The sequence below is a fragment of the Haliotis cracherodii genome, unplaced genomic scaffold (assembly GCF_022045235.1).
Source record: "Haliotis cracherodii isolate W230 unplaced genomic scaffold, xgHalCrac1.p SCAF_2, whole genome shotgun sequence".
Taxonomy (NCBI): domain Eukaryota; kingdom Metazoa; phylum Mollusca; class Gastropoda; order Lepetellida; family Haliotidae; genus Haliotis; species Haliotis cracherodii.
The window spans coordinates 57,882,950-57,908,278 of record NW_027266275.1 but is presented as its reverse complement, the minus strand read 5'-3'; the positions used below and the strand labels follow the sequence as shown (position 1 = coordinate 57,908,278).

General features: G+C 40.0%; 2 protein-coding genes and 3 non-coding genes across 8 annotated transcripts in view; 4 read left to right on the top strand and 1 right to left on the bottom strand.

Moving 5' to 3' along the window:
- Positions 1–302: 302 nt before the first annotated feature.
- On the top strand, positions 303–10,471 carry LOC139469322 (large ribosomal subunit protein eL18-like). Its single transcript, XM_071251461.1, has 7 exons — positions 303–341; positions 471–557; positions 2,477–2,584; positions 5,527–5,625; positions 8,157–8,280; positions 10,022–10,091; positions 10,350–10,471. The coding sequence occupies exons 1-7, from the start codon at positions 339–341 to the stop codon at positions 10,423–10,425; spliced, it is 567 nt and encodes a 188-aa protein (XP_071107562.1). The 5' UTR covers positions 303–338; the 3' UTR covers positions 10,426–10,471.
- LOC139469932 (small nucleolar RNA SNORD2) lies at positions 2,655–2,718 on the top strand. The gene has a single exon (XR_011653752.1). It is a non-coding gene; the product is annotated as a small nucleolar RNA SNORD2 (small nucleolar RNA).
- On the top strand, positions 5,694–5,757 carry LOC139469931 (small nucleolar RNA SNORD2). The gene has a single exon (XR_011653751.1). It is a non-coding gene; the product is annotated as a small nucleolar RNA SNORD2 (small nucleolar RNA).
- On the top strand, positions 9,509–9,574 carry LOC139469933 (small nucleolar RNA SNORD2). The gene has a single exon (XR_011653753.1). It is a non-coding gene; the product is annotated as a small nucleolar RNA SNORD2 (small nucleolar RNA).
- A 3,589-nt stretch (positions 10,472–14,060) lies between the features above and the next one.
- The window catches only part of LOC139468277 (caskin-2-like), a 231,097-nt gene continuing 219,828 nt past the window's right edge, over positions 14,061–25,329 (bottom strand). For all 4 annotated transcript variants that reach the window (XM_071250143.1, XM_071250144.1, XM_071250146.1 and 1 more), the window contains 4 exons: positions 25,153–25,291; positions 20,664–22,805; positions 18,266–18,380; positions 14,061–17,151 (listed from right to left, as the gene is read on the bottom strand). In XM_071250143.1, coding sequence (XP_071106244.1) covers positions 17,040–17,151; positions 18,266–18,380; positions 20,664–22,805; positions 25,153–25,291 — 2,508 coding nt within the window. In that variant the 3' untranslated portion in view covers positions 14,061–17,039. The remainder of the gene's footprint in view (positions 17,152–18,265; positions 18,381–20,663; positions 22,806–25,152; positions 25,292–25,329) is intronic.

The following is a 25,329-nucleotide window of genomic DNA, read 5'->3' as shown; positions in this document are numbered from 1 at the left end:
CGTTTCATTATGTCAATTATTGATTTATTGAAAAATTGATATAACAAATTCGGAAATTCGACAATAAGATTTCATTTTTAGATAGATCTAGAGCTAGATCTATCACAATTTTGATTTTTCTAAATAGAAAATAAATCATAGGATATCTCAGATTGATTTTTCGATATTTAAAAATACATATCAGTTATGATTTAGTATAATATATAACTATAATAAAAGTGGGAACAAATGGTAAAACTGCGCTTCGAACCAATAGCTCATGAATGTTTAGCTGAGAGTAACCTCCCTTGAATATTTCCCAAAATCCCTTGCAACTTCCTTTCAACAAGACCCCAAAGATGGTGAGCATGTAGACATCAATACATGTCTAATCATCGTCCTTGTATCGTGCCAATCAGTTGTTTCAACTTCCAGTAATAAATATTTTCTGAAAGTACAATGATTAAACTATCGTTTTCTTTTCTTTTTAGGGTATAGACATTACACATAAGTATGACCGAAAGGTCAGAAGGACCCAGCCCAGGAGCCAGGATATCTATCTGAGGCTTTTGGTGAAAGTAAGTTTTGTGTCATTTTTCTCATTCATGTTATTCTTTGGAAACTTATATTTAACTGTTAGTGTAACCTTATGACTCTCCAGACACTACGGAAACATGTGAAGCACTTAGAAGTTTCGATCTATTTCATGATCCAAGAATGACATCGTGTTGTAATTATGACTTCGTATAACTTTTACACATTTTACAATGCTCATACACGTGTTATATTAATCTTCAAGATTACAAGGATGCCTTATTTACTTGCAAATTAGCAATGCTGTCTTCTATTCCGTGTTGACTAGTATGCTATTAGCCTCGACTTACCGAAAAGTCTGTTTACAGTTCGTTAGCTTTCTCGGACTCGTTGCTTCAATGCTTGTGAAACCTGTGAAGATTCGGGTTAGAATAGGTCTTCAGGAACCTCATGATATATCAATCACTGGATTGTCTGGTCCACACTTGTTTATTTAGAGACCAACGTCATATGGCTGGAAGATTGCTGTGTTTGGTGTTATACAACAAGCAATGCTTGTAAATCTATGAACGTAATATAAACAATGCTGTCGTCATGATCATAGCTAAGCCTGCAACATGAATCTTGTGGTCTGGTGGATAGAGCTTCTGCCTGGAGAATGACACCTCGTTTCGATCCCAAGCTGCTTTCCAAAAGACATCAAGAGATGTTACATGTTGTTGCCCTGCCTTGCGCTTGGCAATAAGGGGATAAGACAAAGACTGGTCAGCTTGAAGTCTGTAGACTGAGTGAGGTATCTGTGTTAAGCTGGTGAGGTATGTGTTAAACTGCAACATGGTGAGCTAGCACTATTACAGTGTAATACTTGCTAGTCTGGACTAGTACAAGCAGACACATATGCATGTCGTTATATAAGTGCAATCTTGAATGTGTTAAACCCCAAGCCCCATTTCATTTCAAGTATAAACACCAACAGCTAGCAGTTGACAATACTCCAGCTATATCACATTGGCCTGTGGAAATTCTGGACCACGTTAACAGTGACTGAAAACATGAACAAAAAAAACACAGAATCTACCATAACGAATCTCACCACCCATTCCTCATTAAGCAGTGACTATTCTTACCTAGAAACCCCACGACATGCATCTAGCAACAAGTAGTACTATTAATGTTACTGTTAACATGGTTAAACAAGTTAAAGGATAGTTTTCAAACATCTTTTCTTAATGAAGAGTCCAAATGTGTGTGCATGGATGAGAAGGGTGTGTTGCAGGTATGTGTTTATTGCATTGTCATCAATATCCAAGCTTAAAGAAGAAAAAATAAAATGCCTTGGAGGAAGACTGTTTCTTTTGGAAATATTTCCTTGACTTTCTCACCCAACATCCCATACCATTACCAACATTCGTTTGTTATTTAACACCACACTCAGCAATATTCCAGTTTTAAGACGGTCTGTAAATAATCGAGTCTGGACCAGACAATCCAGTGATTGACATCATGAACATTGATCCATGTAATTGGGAAACGATGACATTTACAACCAACTTGGCGGGCCTGACCACCCAATCCTGTTAGTCGCCTTTTACGACAAGCATACTCACTTTTACGGCAAGCATGGGTTGATGAAGACCGATTCTAACCCGGATCTTCACAGGTCTTCACAGGTCTTATCAACATTCACTCGAAATGCGATGCCTTTAGGTAGTTTTGTGCATGATTATACCACAGAGTTGATGATGGGATCTATAATAATGGAGAATTAGGTATTGTTCACAAATAAAACCTTCACTTGAGAAAATCCATGATGCCTTTACCTGTCTATCATACCCCAAGTGTTGATTAATAAATTCTTGTTTATGGAAATCCATTTGATCAATGTTTTGACAGATTTAACAGTTCAATTTTTCTTGAAATAATGCTCTTGTTCAGCACAGCTGTTTCTTTTGCCTGTTTTCAGCTATACCGCTTCTTGGCTAGGAGAACCAATGCCAAGTTTAACAAGGTGATCCTCAGGAGGCTGTTCATGAGCAACACCAACAAACCTCCCATCTCACTGGCTAAAATAGTAAGTAGTGCGTGTAACTTAAAAAAATGAAATAAGGTTTGGAAATCTGTTTTGATGCTTGTAAGGAAACAGGTGTTATGATGTTTCATCTTTCGGGACTGATTCTAATGAAGTCACGTTTTTGCTGAACACCACATATCTATAACTATCCTTTTTGAGGAATTGGCAGAATCTTTGTAGTAACTAAGACAAAATTGTTATGGATGAGCAACTTCTTTATTACAATTGGGCGACGTTTCGGTGTAGATTCCAACACCGTTATCAAGCAAATCTTAGTTACCATTCCAACTTCTAAATGCCACTCAAAGAAGTTATCTTTATAGTAACTTGTGATAAGAGGAAATAACATGTCAACAAATCTGACACCTTGAAATGAACCTTACTTATCAGAGAATGGATGCATATGTCATAATGCTGTCCCGTCTGCCGATGAAGATCTAATCTAGCAATCCATTTTTTTTATATCCAATCAGCTTGTTGAACTTTTTAATCTTTACTGTATAACTGGCTTCATCATGTTCATTACCCGTGTCTTATTTGTTATTCATGCTGTGCATCTGTCCAATTGTCCAATCCATTTATCTGTTCTACCGTATTTTCATGAGTATAAGTGCACACTTTTTTTCCAAAAAACAAAGCTGTGTAGAAGGGGGTGCGCATTATACACAAAATATGAGGTTTTTCCTTCCCCCCCCCCCCCCCCCCCCCCATCGAAAGATATTACAGTGAACACGTAACATCGGAAATATCGGAAATACCATGTCAACAAATCCATACTGATGTACGCAAATTAATCATGTAATTACACTGTCTGGCTATAAAAAGTGTTCTTTGTATTTCCGGACTTATGTATGTAACTTATTTCATTAATTGTATTCAAAATTCCTTTTAATATTGTTTTAAATAGTTTCGGCGAAATCGTGTGTGAAGCGATCTGAAGATGGCACAACTCACCGTTATTAACAGCAACCACGGTCAGATTACCACTAGTGACGCCTTGAAACAAACATTAGTTGACAGAGAATGGATACATATATCATAAATGCCATACTTTGACTCGTTAAAAGTCATATTTGTTATAGTTTGACGATTCTATGTCAACACGTAGTTCACGTGCGCGGGAGCCTTGACGGTGACTGGTCAGACTGGTTCCATGTGAAAAATAATAACCGGCAATAGCGATCAGCTGCTTTGCTTAGGGGTATTATTGTTTAAAACATGTTTAGTGAAAGCTGCAACTAAATTAACAAGATATTGGGATATATTATTCCTAATCAATAAATTAGTTTCAGATACAATTTAAGCCGATCCTTGCATTAAAATCCTGTAAAGTTATATCATTGGGGGTGTCACCAGTAGATTCCAAGAAAACGAGTGTACAGCTGATTGCTGTTTCCGGCTTAGTTTATGAGAAAATACACAAGGTAATCTTAATCCCTGGATGTAAAACAATGCCTAGCCGAACAAAGAATACAATTTAAACGTTAAATAAACATGTCTGGTGATTTTTTTTAAAGATTTTTTTATATATTTTTTTTTATCTCAAATTTCGAATTTGTACTGACCAAGTTTCTCATGACCCTTTCGTTTACCGGAATTCACTGAAGGGGTAGATCTACGGTGTATTTTTTTTCTGCGCATGCCATTCAATCATTTTTTTTTCAAAACACTGAATCTGCTAGAGGGGGGTGCACACTATACTCAAGAAAATACGGTACCTGTTATCCATTACCTGTTTTTGTTGATTAATCTGCTGCTTATCACAACATAATTGTGTCAGGTGTAAAATATATACTTCTCATTACTTGCTTGTAGTCACTTCAGCTTCATAACGATGTAAGAATTAGGGGTGAAACGATATAGCATGATACCCATATGATACATAGGTCACAATGCGATATGTATGGCGATACACATAATTACGTCAAATCGCATGGAAACATCTTGACAATAAATATTCCAGAGCAGGTTCAAAAGGAAGAGCTAGCTGTAGACATGTTTGTAATGGCGATTTTTTGTTGTTGATTTTTTGTGTGTGTAGTGAACCTGAAACGCTAATCATTTTCCTATATCTGACTGATAAAAACGCCAGGGGTATATTAACAAGTAGTAAGTAATTTATTTCAGCAATATCATCTTGTATCAATACAGAGAAAAATGCACTGTGTGTTGTATCGTCACATGAAAACTCACTATGTACCAGTGCATCAATGTATCGTTCCGACCCCCGTAAGAATGTACATCAAAATGTCGCTTAACGCAGTAAACCGGAAGCTGTTATCCATAAAGTTGTATGTTTTCATTTTTACTCACCAACTTCTTGAATGCCAATCGGGGCGATGGGGTAGCCTAGTGGTTAAAGGGTTAGCTCGTCACACCGAAGACCTGGGTTCGATTCCCTACATGGGTACAATGTGTGAAGCCAGTTTCTGGTGTCCCTCGCCGTTATATTGCTGGAATATTGCAAAAAGCAGCGTAAAACCATACTCACTCACTGGAATGCTAATAGGTCTGCAGCAACCCATGCTTGCCACAAAAGGCAGCTGTGCTTGTCGTAAGAAGTGTCTAACGGGACCGAGTGGTCAAACTCACTGACTTGGTTGATGCACGTCATCGTATCCCAATTGGGTGGATTGATGCTCATGATGTCAATCACTGGATTGTCTGGTCCGGACTCGATTATTTACAGACTGCCGTCATATAGCTGAGTGCGGCGTTAAACAATAAATAAACAAACAAAACTAGAATGCCAATCAAACAGGTTTAATCGCAAGGCTACTCCACCCCTGCCATGAAAATGGCCTACAATTTCTTGGCTCAAGATTTGTATGAACCATGTATAGCCATGTATGCATCCATTAGGATCCACTGGATCTGTTGATGACTTTGACGGTATTGTTACAAATTGAGGTGGTTGTTAATGGTGATGTTTATCTGGCCAGGTTCGTCTGATGAGGAAGCCAGGTCGTGACACAAAGGTTGCTGTTATTGTTGGAACTGTCACAGACGACATCCGTCTTCTCAAGGTGCCCAAGCTGAAGGTAATAATCACTTCAGTCCTGGGTCTTTAACAATTAAGTTGTGGTGCGAGAGGATCTTCAGCAGAATCTGGTGTAATGATGGTTCATCTTTCGGGACTGATTCTAATGAAGTCAGATCTTTGCTGAACACCATGCCCTTTGTGATTAGAAAAAATAAAATATTAAAAAATGAACTGTCAAATCTCGTTTATCTGACATGGTTGGACATCCGACAAGTATGTCGGATAAGCGAAATTAAGTAGTATCAATTGTTCATGATCGGAAATCCAACAACTACACGATAAATAACGATACAAAGGTGTTATTAAAAAAACAAATGAAGTATTCATATTGTTATGTTACATTGTTAGCGGAATAGATTTTCTAATCATGCAACCTCTAAAGCTCAACACAAAACTCTTATGACCTGTATGACTTATTCAAAATACTTAAAAATTATAGTCTGGAATGGAAGTCGCAAGTTTGAAATTGGTACCGCAAAGCTTAAGAAAGCTGCTTTCTAAGTGGCTAATGTTGACGTCCTGTTAGTCATTTCATTGGTCGGTCATAGTTCGCGAAAGGTTGTGACGTGACCTGTAATGGGATGTCCTCAGCGATAGCAAGAACTTGTATCTGATTTTAATGAGATTGAGGTAATCTAAGTATGGGATAAATCCTGTTTTCTTTGTTAAAGCATGAATTGTTTATTGTTAAGCAAGTTTATCTCTGTAGCCGACTCGTCTCGCATCAAAACACAGGCTGTGTATTTGCGGGCAGATGACCAAGGAGTACTCTGATCACCGTGTCGGATTAACAAGACTGATTAATGAGTGATTTCCTTAATTCATCACAAATTAGGTGTTTTGGAGTCAGTGCGAGACTTGTCAAAATAGTACTGATTTATTTAGTTCCCATCATTAGTGTCGGATAAAGCCGATTGTCGGATGAACGAGACTTGACTGTAATTTGTATATCTGAAGAGATGCGAGTGATCAGGTGGCACATGCTGTTTAGAATAAGATGATGACAATAACTTGTACAGTTTGTCGATGGGAAGATCGTATATCCACTGATTCCCTCCTGTCAAAAAAAAAAATCAACTGAAACTTGATCCACTGACAGAAATAAGTGCTTTTGCTCAGTTTCACAAGAATTGAAGTTATTGGTACAGTCAACTTAATACATGGAATATGTAGACACAACAGATTGTTTCCGACCGAAAACTTTTGTTTTTGAACGTCAAACAAAGATAGCAGTGATAGTTAGGGTGATGTTGATATTGTTGAATGTGGATGCAGTTGTGCATGATATTGAATTTATAGCCCATTGCAATTATTGATGGCCAATGTTGTGAAATTTATGGCCCATATATACCAAAATGGCTGGTAAATTTTGTAAATGCGGGGCCAAAGTCTTTCCCAATCACAAAGTGCACAGTGTTTTTGAAGCTGTGTGCAGTTAATGCTTCAATTGTAGCAGGCATATTAATTAACGGAGGAAGTTTACTAGCCGAAATACTAGATGAACATCCCCCAAAAGGTTTGAAAGTTTACCAGCCATAGGATATCCTTAACTTTACAGCAACCCATACTTGCCTTAAAAGGTGACTATGCTTGTCGTAAAAGGCGACTAACGGGAATGGGTGGTCAGGCTCGCTGACTTGGTTGATGCATGTCATCGATCCAAAATTGCGTGGATCGATGCTCATGATGTCAATCACTGGATTGTCTGGCCCTGACTCGATCATTTACAGACCGCCGTCATATAGCTGGAATATTGCAGAGTCCGGCGTTAAACAACAACAAAAACCAAACCTTAACATTAGGGAAACTAGCTAGGGATAGTCCTAATCATGCTAATGGACAAGTGCTAATTTCTATCCCTGATTGTAGTGAGACCACATGGGAATTCCAGGTCTGAATTGTCAACAGCAACCTAGGGTTGTGGAATCAGATGACTTTATGGTTGGTTTGTTGGGCTCAGTGACTTTATCAATCACTGGGATGTTTGACCCAGACTGTTTTTACAGGTTTCTGTGATAAAGCTGGAATATTGCTGAGTACTGTGTTAAACAACAATAATTGTAAATAAGTAAGCCTGTTGGTTGTTTTGATTTTGGGGGGCAATTGACATCATTACCTTACTGTGATAATGTACATAACTATTTCATGTGATCTTTAATATACTAACTTCTATAAATATTCAAACTAACACTGCTATCTATAATTTGGTTGGGGGGCACGGGTGGCCCAGTCGCCTAAGGCGCTGTGATTGGCTGTGCAGAGTTGCGTCCCTTGGGCACACCATAAACCTGTGATTATCGGTTCGAATCACAGTTCGCCTTGGATTTGTTTCTAGGTTTGTCTGCACCATAGTGGGTTTCACCGAAGTGGTAAACGTCAGACCTGCATCACTTCGGGCTTTCCTACCACATTAACAGTGATTAGCTGACTCACCATGATATAACTGGAATACTGTAAAAAGCAGCGTTTAACCCAACTAACTATAATGTGGTTGACCGTCTGTTCCAAATGCACATTTTATCTTTGTAGATATGCGCTCTGCGTGTCACTGAGCGGGCACGTGGCCGTATCCTCAGCAATGGTGGTGAGATCATCACATTTGACCAGCTGGCGCTGAGATCTCCTAAGGGACAGAACACAGTGCTGATGCAAGGTGAGAAAGATTGAGCTGGGATGAGCAAATTTATTGTTTAAAATAAGGATGGCTTTGTAATGATGTTTTCATCTTTCGGGACTGATCTCGTTGAAGACAAAATCTCAGCTGAACATTGCCCTCCAACTCTGCTCATTTAAATGGCTATTCATATGAATTTGGGGATTCCAGATCAGAATAGACCCCTATTCTTCTCTTCAGAGCGGACAAACCCCTTGGGTTAGAACTTAAAATCAGAGTTGCAAATAATCCCCCTCCCTCAGTCCATGATAGCCCGTCCTGTGGATGGTCATTTTTGTTATGCCAATTACTAATACATATCTCCATGTCTATTTTGTACAAAAATTAAAAAACCTATAATGTTTCCAAAGATACGCTGTAGTCTTGAGCACCGCGATATTGTCCATCTCATGAACAAGGAAGTTGTTTGTGTACTGCAAAGACCATGAAATGTATCCACAGGTGATTGGCTTTTGTAAAAATACCATTCACTGAAACCCAACCCGAAATAACTTCATTTTGAAACTTGTGCCATCTAGCTGGATAATGTTGTTACCCTGTCTGGTGCTCGGCAATAAGGGGCTAAAACAAGGACTGGTCGTTTCGGAGTCGGTATACTGTGTCTGAGTGGGGTATTCATGTTTAACTGCAGCATGGTATCTCGGTGAACTAGCACTATAAATTGGCATCAGTCTGGACTAGTACAAGCAGCCACACAAACACACACATGTACAAGCACGTTGCTTAATAAGTGCAATTATATTGGACACAACATTAAACCCCATTTCACCTCACCTCACCTTTAGCTCGAGAAAACTGCTTTCTGATCGACTGTCGACTTCTTGTTAGACATTTCATTGGTCGGTTCCTTCTGGCGTGACCTGTAATGGATTGTTTATCGGTAGCAGTAACGAAGATCAGACTTTCATGAGATTGGTCACGAGGTGACTGGATTTTGTTATGTGGTTTGAGGTACTGAGATGGCCGTAACACCGTTTTTTAACAGTATCCCAGTTATATTTCGGCGTATTAGCTTAAGGTTGGAGGACAGCCCAAAGTGTTTGGTGTTCTCCACTTGGTGAAACCCACCAGTGTGGGAATGGTGCACCATCACTTTTTATTCCATAAGATTTGGGACTGTCAACTTTTGACAAGGACTGTGAAGGTTTCAAGTAGCCATTTTTGTGGTCTCGGGTATATTTATTTTAATTGTTTAAAAATAGGATGGCATTGTAATGATGTTTTCATCTTTCGAGACTGATCCCATTGAAGACAAAATCTTAGCTGAACATTGCCATCCAACTCTGCTCTTTTAGATGGCTCTTCATAGGCACTTGAATATTCCAGGGCAGAAAAGGCCCCTATTGCTCAATGCTTCTCTTCAGAGCAGACAAAACCTTTTGGGGATTCCTGGTTAGTAATAGAATAGGTCATGGTGTTGACCTGCCTTGGGTGGTTAGACTCTGCGACTTCATTGAAAGCAAGTCCTCATATCTATCAGCATGGATTGTTGCACACAATATTGATTTACTTGATTGTCTGGTCCAGACTCAATTATTTACAGGCCGTCATATTATAACCGGAATGTTGCTGAGTGCGTGGATCATTGCTTTTGTCAGCCACTGGACTAGTCTTGGTTATGTAAAGGCTGGAATATTGCTGACTGTGGCTTAAAACAATGTTTACCCTTACACTTCTTTAGAAAGACGTCATTGTTTAATATGAACATGACTTGTTGTAGGTCGCAGAAAGGCCCGTGAAGCATACAGACACTTCGGAACCGCCCCTGGTGTGCCACACAGCAATACTGCGTATGTACAACACATTGTCAAATATCTAAGCACATTTTATTTCTTCAATGTTGGCAATATCATGATAAATGAATTTAATTAAGTTAAATTCTGGATTGAAGGTTCTGATTATGAATGGTGTGAGGTAATTGAAGGGAGATAATTCTTTCTGTCTTTACAGTTTACATTTGTTTTCTTGCAGCTTTAGTTATGTCGCTTATTTGTTTTAAGTGAATGACGCCAATGTTTCTTGCTCTGATGTTCAATATTTCCTTTCAGTCCATATGTACGCTCCAAGGGAAGGAAATTCGAGCGGGCTCGTGGTCGCAGGGCAAGCAGAGGCTACAAGAACTAAATCTGTGTACAAACTTCACCCAAATAAAAGCTGTCTGGGAAATGTCTCTTTTCTTGGTTCATTGCTTAAGGATCACAGTTAAGTGATCACAGGCCTAACAGACATTTGTACATTGAGAGAGACGATCTTGCATTTAGAAATATTATAGAATAGGTATAAGTGATGTATGTACATTGACTAGTTAATCAAGTGCCTCACAGTTCTACATTGGAATACTTTGTTTTTCACAAAACAATCCTTGAGACATGAGAAGGTGCTATAATTCAGTCATTTATGGTCAATATGTGGTTCTATTTGCTGGGGGGGCACGAGTGGCCCAGTCGTCTAAGGTGCCTCGATTCGCTGTGCAGAGTTGTGTCCCTTGGGCACGCCAGAAACCTATGAATCGCGGTTCGCCCCAATTATCTTTCTAGGTTTGTCAGCACCATACCTGTGCTCGTGGGTTTCACCGAAGTGGTAAACGTCTGAGACCTGCATCACTTTGGGCTTTCTCCCACATTAAGCTGACACACCGTGATATAACTGGAATACTGTTAAAAGCTGCGTTAAACACAACTCACTCACTATTTGCTTGCCTGTGAGAAAAGAAAATGTAGCCATGACAGGTTGTCGAGACCGTCCTTTAGTGAATGTGCAGTGTCACTGATAGGCTCCTAGACTGCATACTTGAGTATTTCTGAATGTTGGCTCGTCTCCTGTTTGATACAGATGTGTGTTAATGTGTGTGCAAAGTCTACAGATAATGCTCACCCCAGAATCAGAAACCCTGGCTTTAGGACTGCATTCTGGCCAGACTGCACGAAATGCTTTTAATGTCCACGTGAGAACTATCTACAGTAAGGATGCCAGGTCATCAAACGCATGCAGTCTTCCAAAAGCCTGGTTTCTCCGATTCCTCGTAAGTCTTGGCATGGCGCTTGTATCAATACAAAAATGTTGGATCCTTGTATTGGGGGTCCCATTTATAAGAAAAGTCAAAAAGAAACTCAAATGAATTTTGATTTTCATTGAAAGCATTTGGGACTTTGTATGGTAAACCATGGCTGTTAGTTAAGCAGCATTTTGGCGACCCATTACATCCATATTTGTGGCACTCTTTGGGTAGCATCAACTTAGCATTAAATTTGGATACAGACTAAAGTCGAAAACAAGATACCTCCACAAAGTGGGAAACTTTCATGTAGTGACATTTTTTTTGCAGTTCAGTATGTAACTCAATTACCATTTCTAGTGTACATGTACTTGTTATTCAGTATGGTGAACAATTGTGAATATTCAGGAAGGATCTATATAGAACCATACGCACATTCGAACTGATTTGTTGTGTTTTTGCACCTTGCATTGATCGATGGGAGACAAGTCGTTGTGACAATGGTGGACACTGGTGTCCAAGATGATTTTGCCGTAAAATGCAACTAATGGGAGCGGGTGGTCAGGCTCGCTGACTTGGTTGATGCATGTCATTGATGGCAATTGCATGGATCGATGCACATGTCAGTCACTGGATTGTCTGGTCCAGACTTGATTATTTACAGACCGCCATCATATAGCTGAATGTTGCTGAGTACTGTGTAAAACCAACCAACCAAGATGATTTTATTTCCCCAGACTTGACAACGGCTAGAAGTTGAGGGCAGATGATATACTAATTACACAGGTTCCAGCTTGAAAACTTGGATACAAAACTAAGACTTTGATTTTCATGTTAATTGTTTTTTCTCCTTTCAATTTTATGCCATGTACATTCCCTATTTGCATGTGTGCTACACACACACATTTGGAAGATCTCTGTGCCTTGGGTTTTCTTAAAGATTCTTGACGTGGGACGTTTCTAATAATATCAATCACCAGTTTGGCCCAGGCTGGATTATTTACAAGCAATAGTCATGTAGTGGAGTGGCATCAAGCCATGTCTTGAAAACTTTTCTTAAATGGACTTCAGTTGTCTCCCTTTCATCATCACACCCGCTCACTGCATCAAACAAACCATGCCATGTAATGAAACACTTCTCTTAAATGGATGTCGGTTGTCTCCCTTTCATGTTCATCGTCACAACAGAACACTGAGCTGCCACTGTCAACTGTTTATTCTGACCAATATATTACATGTCGGAAGTGATACATCTACATGCACACCTTGTAGGGTTTAAATACCTCCTTTTATTAAATAACTGGTACTCAATGACAACAACAATGCATTAACCATTGTAATAACATGCATATGATACATAACAAAGTGATGTGCTTATCTAGAGGGACACTACTGGGAGTTGGCAGGCAGAGATTTAACACTGGAACTTCTAACTGCTTCGAAATATATTTTTTCAGTTCAATTTCTTTGAATAGGGACAAGAAAACAACTACCTTACGAAACATTCCAAATACATTTTGCAGTCTTAATGTAGCACGTCTCTCTTCTAATGATTTGTCCTTTTGCAAATTCTGCAACCATTCTCTCATAAAAATGTCATAGCTTTAAAACAGCAGACAAATCTGTCCAATAGGCACTTGTAACTTTAAAATCTCAAAGCATGAACTGATCCTAAGTAGTTCCAACAATAACAACCGAACGTTAAAGCACTGCACATAACTTGAGGTAAGATTTAGGGAGAATATTACATAAAAGCATATAATTATCTGTACATATTGGTGAGCCACTATGTGGTCTAACAGACTTGTCTTCACGACTTGTTAGAATGTTCGTACGAAACCTTGCATATACTCCACGCTAGTTCATTGGATGAGGAATGGATATGCACTATTCTGAATCATTTGGGTTTACTAATAAAATAAACAATATCATGTATACATAAATAGTAAAACTACTTAATAAATACGTCATAGCTGGGAAGCTTTATAAGCAACATTATCATTTGTGCATTTTGCTATGCTAAAAGTGTCTACACATTCTGAGATTTTTGTCCTCGAGAATACACCCAACTTTACACTCTTCTGTACACCAGCAATATCAGTACAACTGTACCAGTGTCCATACCAGCAGCAATCACTTCACAAGCCAAAGCAACGATGATGATTAACACAAACTATCCTAGATCTTCAGATCCTTCAAACAGTCAAATTCTGACAGATTTTATGTGAATAACTGCTCAAGAGACCTGCTGACACAATCTTGTAACAGTGAGTGAGTATGGTTTATGCTGCTTCAGCAATATTCCAGCACTATCACAGCAGGGGACACCAGAAATGGGCTTCAGACTGTACCCATCGGCATGAGGACCGAAAGCTTTCACCACAAGGCTACCCCACCACCCCGACAGGTTAAGGAAACAGACTGAATGACACTGATTGAATCAAAGGTTCACAAACAACTCGTGTTTTTTATAAAACAAAGTTTCAAAGCATATGAATATTTCATGTTACGATTTGGAGGAGGTGGTGGTGGTGAACTACTGCAGTGAAAATAATGATCAACCCCTAATGCTTATCATATTTTTGGATGACCCTCCCAATGTCCTTGTACATTTTTTTCAAGGCCCTCCCTGAAAAGAATTAATATCTTAATACGAAATGTCCAAATATTCATGAGGCTCCCCAAATATGTGCATTATTTTTTAATAACCGAGTCTCACCTAGAGATAAATACTTTTTGGTGATCCTCCCTCTGCCACCCCCCCACCCCCCCCCCCCACTAAATAAATGACAGGAGCTTAATGGTCAAATGACATTATTTTTTGCAGGATGGAATCTCAGCGACTTTTTATTTCAACATTGTGCCCACCTTCCCAAGAATAAACTAGGCTGTGATATCAGGCCAGAGGACACTGTTGCCTCGGGAAGATGCATCATGCCATGACCGCTTCGTCTTGCTACTGACATGGACATGGCGATATTCTGTATTTACATTTCACTCCTGCTAATGTTGTGAACAGCAGCTATTGCATACAACCCGAGAGATCAACGGTGTATTTCTCAGTGCAATGGCGTCAAGAGACATCTGGGTGACAGGTGCTCCGGTCATACATTGCGAAATGGACAACAGATCAGGCTTGTCAATAGAAGAATTATCAAAACATGAAAAGAAGGATTCATTCTTGTATCAAGTAGAAAGAACTGTCACTTTACAATGAAAATGAAGTAAAAAGACACCAGTGAATTAAGGACAGAAGTAGCCAACAGTTTTGTAAGCAAGGATGTTCAAATAAACAAATGTCCCACTAAAAGCCAGTTCAATTAACACAAGTGAATATGACAGTATGTGCGACTTCAACATTGATTTGGACAATTAGACATTTGACTTTTTTTTTAGCTTAAAATAACACAGAGATGAGCGACAGGTTAGTTTTTAACAAGCAACTTGTGAAGGAGAATACATCTGTAGAACCATGTACAATATAAAAAGTATTTCACAAATATTCAACAGTTTTATACAATCAGGTCACCTGATAGTTCAAATGAGCCATTTTTAGAACGGACACAACCAGTGATGTAAAGATTTTTATCAAATAATAATACCATAACATTGGTTTGTACCTAATCACTATACAGGACAGAAGGAAACAGTCCCCCCTTGTCGTACTAATCTCTTCTTTGAAATCAACTTGGGTAAACATTATTGCGAAACACGCGAAAAAAAAAAAATCTGTCTGTGAGAAGCCCTGAATGGTATATGGTATTTACTGATTAATCTGTCTTTATTGACATGGTATGAAATAATTCAAAATTTTAGATTCATAAGATCTTATAGGTGAAACATTATTCTTTTCTCTTGGCCCTAAACATGACTATTTGGTATTTTTAAAAACATATTATTATAGCATTTAAGAAACTAGCATTAAAAACAATATTTGTTGTTACGTTTGTATGAAGAATGTGAGATGTACTGTCATATCAATTACATCACTACCAAAGCCAGGGCTTCTCACTAGAGATTCTAAAATCAACATTACCACAGCGAGGTGGCTCCTCACAGAGTCAGGTGGTCTAACACTGTAGTGGAGCAGCATATAGACCGTGCACAAGCAAACATTCTCCACACAGAAGGATGCGAAATCTTCATTTGGAGTATGATTTTTAACACATTATGATCCACTTCTTACTAAATTCAAAGATCAGTGGCCGGCCAAAGATATCTAGTGTAAGGTGTATATCAAACAAAACCCATGATTACAGTAAGAAGAAGCAGAGTTAAAAAATAATAGGGGGCCTGGCGTAAGGAGTTTGCTGTTCGAGTATTTGAGTCTAGGGACCCCAAAATCTTTAACTTTTAATCTGAATCTTTAACTTGGATCCCTAGATGATCAGGCTTAATTTTGAACATTGCTGCTCCACATCTGGCCCTACTGTCTGCTGGTGTGACTACAACATGAGATGGCAGTCTTCTCACTGATGCTCCAGTCTACAGGATCGTGGAGTACCGTAGCTAGAAGTCAGATCTCCACATGCAGTTATCTCATGCTAGTCCAACCTCCAAGTCCTACAGCTGGATCTCTGATGCTGAAGCTCAATAAACTGCCAAGTGGCAAAGGGGGACTTCCTCATGATTCCAGAATATGCCGGACAGAGACTCTGTTGTACCTAATGCTAGACTAAAGAAAGACACATATAGAAACTGTACGAAGAGTCAGACCAGACGAAAGAATTCGGTTCGACAACATCCTGCCCTGACGTCACAAGTAGGAAAACATCACAAAATGCTGACATTGTTATTGCTGTTCAATCAGTGTGCTGTTTCTGTTGAAATTCTTCATGCACCTGAAAACATACACTGATATAAGTTAGGCTTCCTTGACTACACTGACTGAGACTAACTCCTGCAATATCTAGTGTCTTGGATATGAAGGAACCTCACTGCAGTACGAAGCACGTGCATAGACAGTGTTGGGTTAATGCAGGACTCAACCCAGGTCATTCATGGTGTTACAGTTAAAAAAGCAACAACTGCGCACAGACATGGTGTCTTCAATCAATCAGCAGTTTAGCACATTTAAAACATTCATATCACACCACAGGTTCTGTTAGACATAAACAAATCAAGTCACATGTTTTGATGGAGATTGGAGTCATCTGGATTAGAAGTTCCTCGTTGATTTTAGATTTCGTTTTCTAGAACTTAGCAACACTGACCGCTAAAATCCATCAGAATTACTTAAATGGAAGCTGCTCACTTGGGTTATCCCTGATGCATAATCATGAGGAAGAAATGTGCCACAGTCTGGCAAGGAAATCTGTATCCAAAAGCATTATCCATAGTACTCCAAGTGGAAAGAGAGTTGTCTCCCTTAGACTATGTACACAGCACTCCAGTTGTTTAACTGTCAAACTTTTGGCACAAGGCAAGTTGAAATATCAATCCCTTCACAGGCCTCAATCCAACTGAAAACGTTCACAACACTGCTATAAACATCACCAAAGGCCTTAATTCACTCCAAAGATGTCCATTTCAGTAACTGGCATGTCTGTCCTCACTGAAAGACTTGCATATGTCAATGTCAAATTCAGGTGAAATAGATTGCTAAGCACTAGCACTGTGCACCAAGTTTCCAGCCAGCCTTATGGTAAGGGCTGTATCCCCATCACCACAAGGTTCCAAGCATTGAGCGATGTCTATGTACATGAAAGTGACGTGCGATGTACGAGGTCGCCTCCGTGGTGACCTATGTGGCAACCTCCTCCTCCAGCATGGCGTCAAGCTCTTCCGTCAGTCCTTGCAACATATTGTCTATGTCAAACAGCACATCACCCGTGTCACCGCCAGGCTTCTTCGAACTGAAAACAGAGCCGTAAATATAGAGTGATCCTCTTACATGACCTAGACTTACATGTCACAATTGTGCAACATTTCAAAAGGTGAAGTGAGGTGTAATGGGTTTAATGTCACGTTCAAGATTATTGCACTTATATAGCGATGTGTGTGTGTGTGTGTGTGTGTGTGTGTGTGTGTGTGTGTGCGTGCGTGCGTGTATGTGTGTGCTTGAAACTAGTGTTCAAACTAATGCCTGTTTCATAGTGCTAGCCCACGAGATGCTGTGCCTCAGTTTCACATGGATACCCCACCCAGACACAGTATACTTACTCTGAGACGAGCAGTCCTTGTTCCCCTCAATGCCAAATGCCAGGCAGGGTAACAACAAATACTATCTTTAGACGTCTTTTGATATGACATGGCCGGGGATCGAACCCACAACCTTCTGCTCTCCAGGCAGATACTCTACTGGACCACAGGGGTGGTCCATGTCAAAAGCAATGTAAGAGATTGTGTAGAGAAAGTTTTCAGAAGCAATACCAAAAAATATTATTTGTAATGTGGCATGAACTTTCAACAACTGACAGATATTGGTACAAGTAGAAATTACTGGTAGTGGGTTGACTACTTGTGCTATTAATCATGATTTCGATGGTTGATCACAGTGCAAATGAAACAAAATATTTTTTAATGTCTCAGTACCCAATACACCATTCATAATTGTGCAAACTGATGCATAATTCTGGGCCGATCAAAAATAAAATGTAAAGATAGCCTCACATTGTTAACTGGCGAACATTTTGCTCCAGGGACCAGTTATTGGATATTCTGGGACGGGGTGCTGGGATTTTGTTTCACAGAGATCATTTGTTCCAGAAAATGGTAGAAAAACATAGTTTTGCCTCAGGTATAAATATAAATTATACATTGGACATGCCGGGTCTAGAGCTACAGAAATACATGTGTTGTTAAAGAAAATAAAAATGTACAGCTCCTCGTTCCAGAGAAAATACACGTACATGTAATTATTGTACGTTGTGAAGCAGTGACCCCACCAGAATATTAAATAGTCGGTCCCTAGCACAAATGACAAACACAATCTAATGGCATTCCATACATAATTCCTGATTGACTTACACAGGAGCTTTGTCCTGGTTGCCCACATGCTGATGGTGTTGATGTTGTTGCTGCTGATGATGCAGGGGTACCACTGGTTTGGGCTTGTGGGCCGGTACAGGTGGACGCGCTATTCCTGTAAGATCAAGGCGTTGCATATATTCAAGAACAACACACTTGGATTTGCAGTCGTCAGAGACACTGACGTTGTTTTTTTAAATCACTATCATGACTAAGCCAATGCTGAGACATCTTGACATCACACTTCACAGTATGTGACATTAAAGTCAGGGCACAACTGGGAAATAGATATTTTTTAAGTAAATAAAATTTGGTGGCAGTTCATCCAGTAAGCTTATAAACAAGTCACTGCTGTGGCCTTCGGCCGCTGTTCACACAGTATGCTTAGATACGGCACATCACTGTATAGCAAATGGAAGTGTGGTCTCACTGGGAAAAATTTCTTACTGTGTAGACTGTTTTGTGCATCCAATTTGTGTATCCTGATAAGAATCTTACTGTCTTTGTTACAGTTGTAGGATATTTCCCACAATATATCTTGGCAAATGTAAAGGTTTTACGGGTATAAACAAGCCATTTCATGTAACATGTCTACATTGAACTAAGTGATTGTATTTAGCTACATTTCATGTAACAAGTCTACATTGAACTAAGTGATTGTATTTAGCTATATTTCATGTAACAAGTCTACATTGAACTAAGTGATTGTATTTAGCTACATTTCATGTAACATGTCTACATTGAACTAAGTGATTGTATTTAGCTACATTTCATGTAACAAGTCTACATTGAACTTAGTGATTGTATTTAGCTATATTTCATGTAACAAGTCTACATTGAACTAAGTGATTGAATGAAGTTAAATACTGCAAAATGATGCAATGAACACTATTTTCCACTGCAGTCTGTAGATAATGTGGCTTCTAAATGCAAGTCTCATGGGCATATACAACTTTGCAGATTTGGATAGAACATAACGTAGTTAACGCAAATATAGTATTCAAACCATCGAAAGTGGCGCGTAAATAATGTTTATTTGCACTTTTGTCCTGTCTATCAATTTCAAAGCTGAAACGAAAATATAGCAGAGGCGGAGCCTTTATATATAAGGCCTCCATATATGGTCTTGTCGGTGGAAATTACCTTCAAAATAACTTGGTTGATTGCACAAGCTACCTCCAAAATTATACACTTGATCACACAACAAGCCCGCTCCTCCGTTTGCACTCTAGCCATTATCGGCAAACCTATTCTTCCCCCTTAACCCTCAGACATTCTCCTTTCTACAATTAGCAATGACCAGTTATACACTGTACTTTCCTTTGTATGAGTGGGATTTAAGGATCCAAATATACTCCTCTTGCTTACAACGGAAACGTGAAAAAGGCTATTTTGATCACAGATTGAGGTCAATATTCGGTAGCGAAACGATGTGCGCAACATACAACTATTTCTTCAATTGTGTTTATTGTTTGCATGACAGTACTAATCTGATTTATTTCATTGTGAGACTTTCCTTTGTCTAACATATTGCCTGATCTGTATAAAATGATGAAGAAAAGAACTTATTTCGTTCCTTTTTGTAATATCACGAGCTCAAATCAATCCTAACTTTTCAATATGCCCACCCTGACAGTGACACTGGTTTACAAGTTATCATAGAATGCTAATTTTCTTCAGAAGATGAATAGGTGATATCTGAGGAAGAAATATACCTGTGACCGACAAAAGTGACAAACATAATCACGTTAAATCAAGGTTACTTGACCCGCTCATACTAGCCATACTCTTGACATTGCATGGAATCCATACCAGTATCATATATACAACACAGGTCTCCCAAGAACTAATGAAACAATCGTGTATATTCTGTACCCGGCTGGCAGCAATACCCAATCAGCTTGCAGGCCTAGCCGGCTGTGCTAATTAAGCTACGCCTCCTCGTTAGAGCTTTTAATATTCGTTTGGGTTGTAACAAATACGGACATCGAAATATGTACAGCGCAACAGCGCTAAATTTACATTTTTTCTCTGCCATTGTATTAGACATCATACTGGCTACATAATAAAGCAGTTTAATCCACCTTCAGCATGACGTCAAAATCGAACATTACTAATCACTCTGCCTCTGAGTCTGGTTAGCTGTAATTTGTTTTACCCAAGAAAGTGTTTACAAACTGGAGGAATGATTTGGTTTGAATAAATAGAAGACATTCATGTCTTTTGATATTATACATATCAACACTCGTCTATATGTATGGTATCAAAAGACACATAGGTGAGCTTCTCAAACATGCCACACACTGTAACAACCTGATTTACTAGTTGGCTGTTTTAACAAGAAAGTGGAAGAAATGAAATTGTATTGTGACATAGGTGTATCAGTGCCTACAATTACCTTTCTGTGTAGGGTTGGACATGCCTGACACTGTCACTACTGGTCTTGGGCCCGCCGCCATCATTGGATTGGGCTGTGAATGTGAGATCATTGAGTTCTTACTAACAGGGCTATGGCCGAAGCCCATCGGAGTCCGTTTCAACGTCCCTGAATTCTCCTCAAACATACTTGAATTTAAATCTACACTTCTCTGTCCATTCATTCCATCAGAAATTTCTACTATAGAGGGTTTAGCAGCAGGAGTTCTTTGCTTAATTGTGCCAACATTTTCATTGGCAAAAGGCAAAGTGTTTGAATCCACACTGGAAGTTGATGATGTTGATTCGAAACTAGTTGTAGAGTCACTGCGTTTGTCACCTAAACCTGTTCTCAAGTTCTCAACCTCGGAGGGTTTCACATTTTCATTCACATTATTCCGCGGTATTTCCTTTGGGGGAGACATGTGTTTGCGCAGATTCACCCCAAATGTTCTACCTTCGCTTTTCTCTCCCCCGTAGGCCCTCTTGTCATGAGGACTGTGAGGACTGTGACTGAGGTCCCTCCTTATCTTACTCTGTAGCCCTCCGAACTCCCCTGCTGCTGCCTTGTCTGATTTACTAGGAATTCCGTAATTGTGAATCTTGGGTGTGATGATATCCATGGCGATGGGAGGAGGGGGAGGTGGGAACTCTTCCCCATCCGAAGAGGTATTTTCTTGAGCACCATTCTCTTCCCGCTTTGACCCAAATCTTTGAGAGAGACTTTGAACACAGCTGGCAAATGCTTGCTGCTTGGGCGGGATCTCTTGCTGGTGTTGCTGGTGCTGGGGTGATGCCTGATGTTGGGGCGAGGCCTGATGCTGGGGCGAGGCCTGATGCTGTGGCGAGGCCTGATGCTGTGGAGCAGCATGATGCTGGGGCGAGGCCTGATGCTGAGGTGCAGCATGATGCTGGGGGGAGGCCTGAGGCTGAGCCTGCACAAGCTGCTGGGGCTTGACACTGACAGCTGGAGGCCCGGCCGAAGCCGTCATCCTTGTCTGTTCCCGAGCCTCCCCCCCAAAGTGTGCACTCTGGTGCATGCTTGGTCGTTGACTGGGCAATTCTTGGATATCGTCTCGAGGAGTTGGTCCCTCATTTCGGATTGAGTGTGTTCGTTTGGGAGGTGGTGGCGGTGCTCGCTTGCCCCTTCCTGTGGGGGAAGGGGTGGACGGGCCCGAGTCTTGGTTCTGTGTGTTGACAAACAGTGGACTTGATGGTCCTGGGCTTGTAGATTCATTAACAGGCATTTTGGGGATCGCAAGGTTTGGTTTTGGTTTTGGAGCTTTCGGCGGAGGTGCAACATGGGGGGTATCATAGATGTGTTCTTGCTGGGAGCCAGACCTCGTCTGATTCTTCTTCAACGTACCTGAAAACACCATTCCACCTGCAAGAACCGAGTTCTTATTCCCGTCAGAATTACACTCTGACTCATGTTTCTCAATTTCAATATTATCAGGTGAATACTCTCGACTTGATCTTTTTGTCTTAGCAATGATCTTAGCAACGGGTTTAGCTTTGACTTGCACTTTAGGTGCAACTGGAGCCACTAGCACACGGTCCTCATCCCGAGGCTGTTCCGCCATAACAACGCCACCAGCAATGTCCTTATCCAACGAATTCCCTGACCGCCGGTCACCTCCTGGAGTTTGAAAAGACTGATATGTAATTGGCTGGCCTGCCATGTCCTTGCCTTCTGGTATTGACTCTGTGGTGCTGGGTGTCCTGCTCGATGACCTCTTTACCTGGATGGCAACAACATCAGGTCCTCCAGAACCGGTTGAGTTCTGCCGAGTGAACACACTGTCCCCATCCCGGATGTGCATGATCCTTATCTCCCCGCTGCTCAAACTGCCACCGCTGCTGCTGGTCCCGCTGGTGCCACTGCTGCCACTGCTAACGGTGGCAATACTGTCCCCCGATGGTGACTTCTTCGGCTTGGCACCTACACCAAGCTCCTGTACATACTGTGGAGCCATGTCGCCTGACCACCTCAAGTTATTCATCTGGGATGGTGGCTCCAGCAACTCCTGTGAGCCACGTCGTTTTTCCACAGATGATAACCTCTTGCTGCCAGACATAATTCTCTTGAGTCTGTCGATGGCTAACATGATCTTTTTCTGGTGACCTGGAACGCCAAAACAGAATATGTAGAGTAGAGTAAAATGAAAGAGTATTCAAACATTTTTAACAATCCTAGCATCATCTCAGGACATTTGAAAACTCCTCACATCACATCTCATCAACAGCAAAATTTGAACGAGTATGGTTATAGCAGCAATATCATGACATCAAACAGAAATAGGCTTCACATATGGTCCCATCATGACATCAAACAGAAATAGGCTTCACATATGGTCCCGATACTGAGAATCAAACCTGGGCCTACTTTATGAAAAGCAAATGCATTAACCACTATGCTCCCCCACCACCCTTAGTTTAAGAAAAGAGATTCAGTTCAAATGTTTTTATCTCTGAGAAACGAAGAAATTACTAATCTTAATTCCCATTTGTGACACCCTTTTCTCCTTCTTAACACACGTTCCTCTGCACACATTACAAACACAACTAATTCCACATATCATCAAATGTTACGAGGTCAAATTCATTAAAAAAACAAAACAAATTCTGAAAAATATGTCAAAATCTTTTTTTTTCAAATCTCAAATAAATGAAAATTATCTGTGCCATCTCAAGTTTATTGCTATGTAACTGTAGTCAGTATGTTCGTCACTGCGCCCTGCCACCATGCAGGCCAGGGTGCTACAGCCCGATAACATGGCTTCAAATTACATCCCCCATCTTCCTATTGCGGTCATCTTATCTGGCCCTGCAAGGTAGCTCCAGCCTTATCACTTCCTACATTACCCAGGAGGGGGTGGATATATATAGCCATCATCTAACTCATCACTAGATCAAGGGTACCAGCTCACTACACATAACGTTGGCCCTTATGGGGCTGGAGCCTTGCCAAAACAATTTCAAATGTTTCATCACAATGCTGCCGTTCGTCTATCATAATTCTTCTTCACACTTCACTACCCCCTAAACAAACAATTTTTTAAAGAAAATAACCATCCATAAAATTGGTTACTTCAGTTTATCTTCAACAACTTGAACCTATTTAAGAGAATAAAAAGCAAATCTGAAATAATTGTATACATGTTCATATTGCAAAACCGGGTAAAATATTTCAAGCACAGATCCCCTGCACAGCTGTCTATCATAATTGATCTGTGTTAAAGGGAGATAACTCTGTAATCATCCCACCACAATTCCCTCAGGTGATTATAAGTCGGTAACATACATAGTGAGTTTTTTGTTAATCACTGACAACCTTCAACATTTGTAAAAATACCTCATCCAAAACATGAAAACGGTAATCTTTTCAAGAAGACAGATCTACTGTGAACGTGTTGACTTATTTTAGGAAAAATGCAATTGTTTTAGCACATGTCTCCCAGTGAAGCTCAAACAAACCCGAAACCATGCCGAAGCCCTCGTTGTAGATGAGGGTGGTATTTCCAGGATGATGCAAGGATAAAACCTGTCATTCTCTACTGGATCAGCAAATGATGGTATCACTACATCCCTGATTACAATAGCTGGGTCCATTATGTATTAAAACAAACCCAGTCCAGCTGTGCGCCAAGCATAACACCTGAATCATACCCCACAGACAACAACTGCTGGGTCTTAAAGCTTGTCAATCTTCAGACTGACTTGGCATGAGGAAGGCGTCTAGCGATATTTGATGCAAGACTTTCCCTTCACTTATACAAGCAGTTTAGACAGATTTTTTACCTTCCAGTCTTAACGCAAGGAATAAACAACCAGTTAATCATCATCACTGATGTGTATAACTAAATAAAAACCATAAAGAATTAATTCCCCAAAATAAAACAAACACAAATTCTTATCTAAAATATTTACATTGCTAATTTGTTTCGATACAGATTTAGTGCCAGCTTTACAGAAAGGTCCTCAAAGGTTTAATATTATCTCAACAGAAGCCCAGGTGCAAATGTGAATATATAACCTTTACTAACAGCTGTGTTATAGATAGATAAATTTGTACAAGGGCAGAGAATGAACATGGCTACAATCTAACAGCGATAACCACAGCAGCTGCAACAGCACCAACTGAATTCATGTCTGTTAATTCTTTCCAGTGTTCAAACAGACAGACATAAGTTCTCTTTATCTTTCCCTGGGGAGATAGGAATACCTTCATCCATTCCAAACATGACGCTTAAGAAATTTAGCAACAGCAATTACACCAGCCTATATATATATATGCAAGAAAGTACAAGAAATGATCATAGCCTTACCTCCAAACAGAGCTCACATCAACAGACTATGTGAAGGTAAGCTTTCTATTTTAACACAATAACCACTCCTATACAGGTTTAACAATGTACCTTAAACCTGTTTTGGAATTGAAAATGAAAATGACTACGTAAATATTTACTGACCTAGTTTTTGAATGCCAATTTCCTCTAGGTCCTCCCAAGTGATGTCGGTGACGAAGTCGATGTTGTCGTAACCCTGGCCGGTCAATGTCTGGCAGTATTGTCCGAGGCCCAGTAGATGCAGCCACTCTAGCATGTCATTCTGCAATGCATGTGAAAGGAACGTGAAATGTGCGTGTC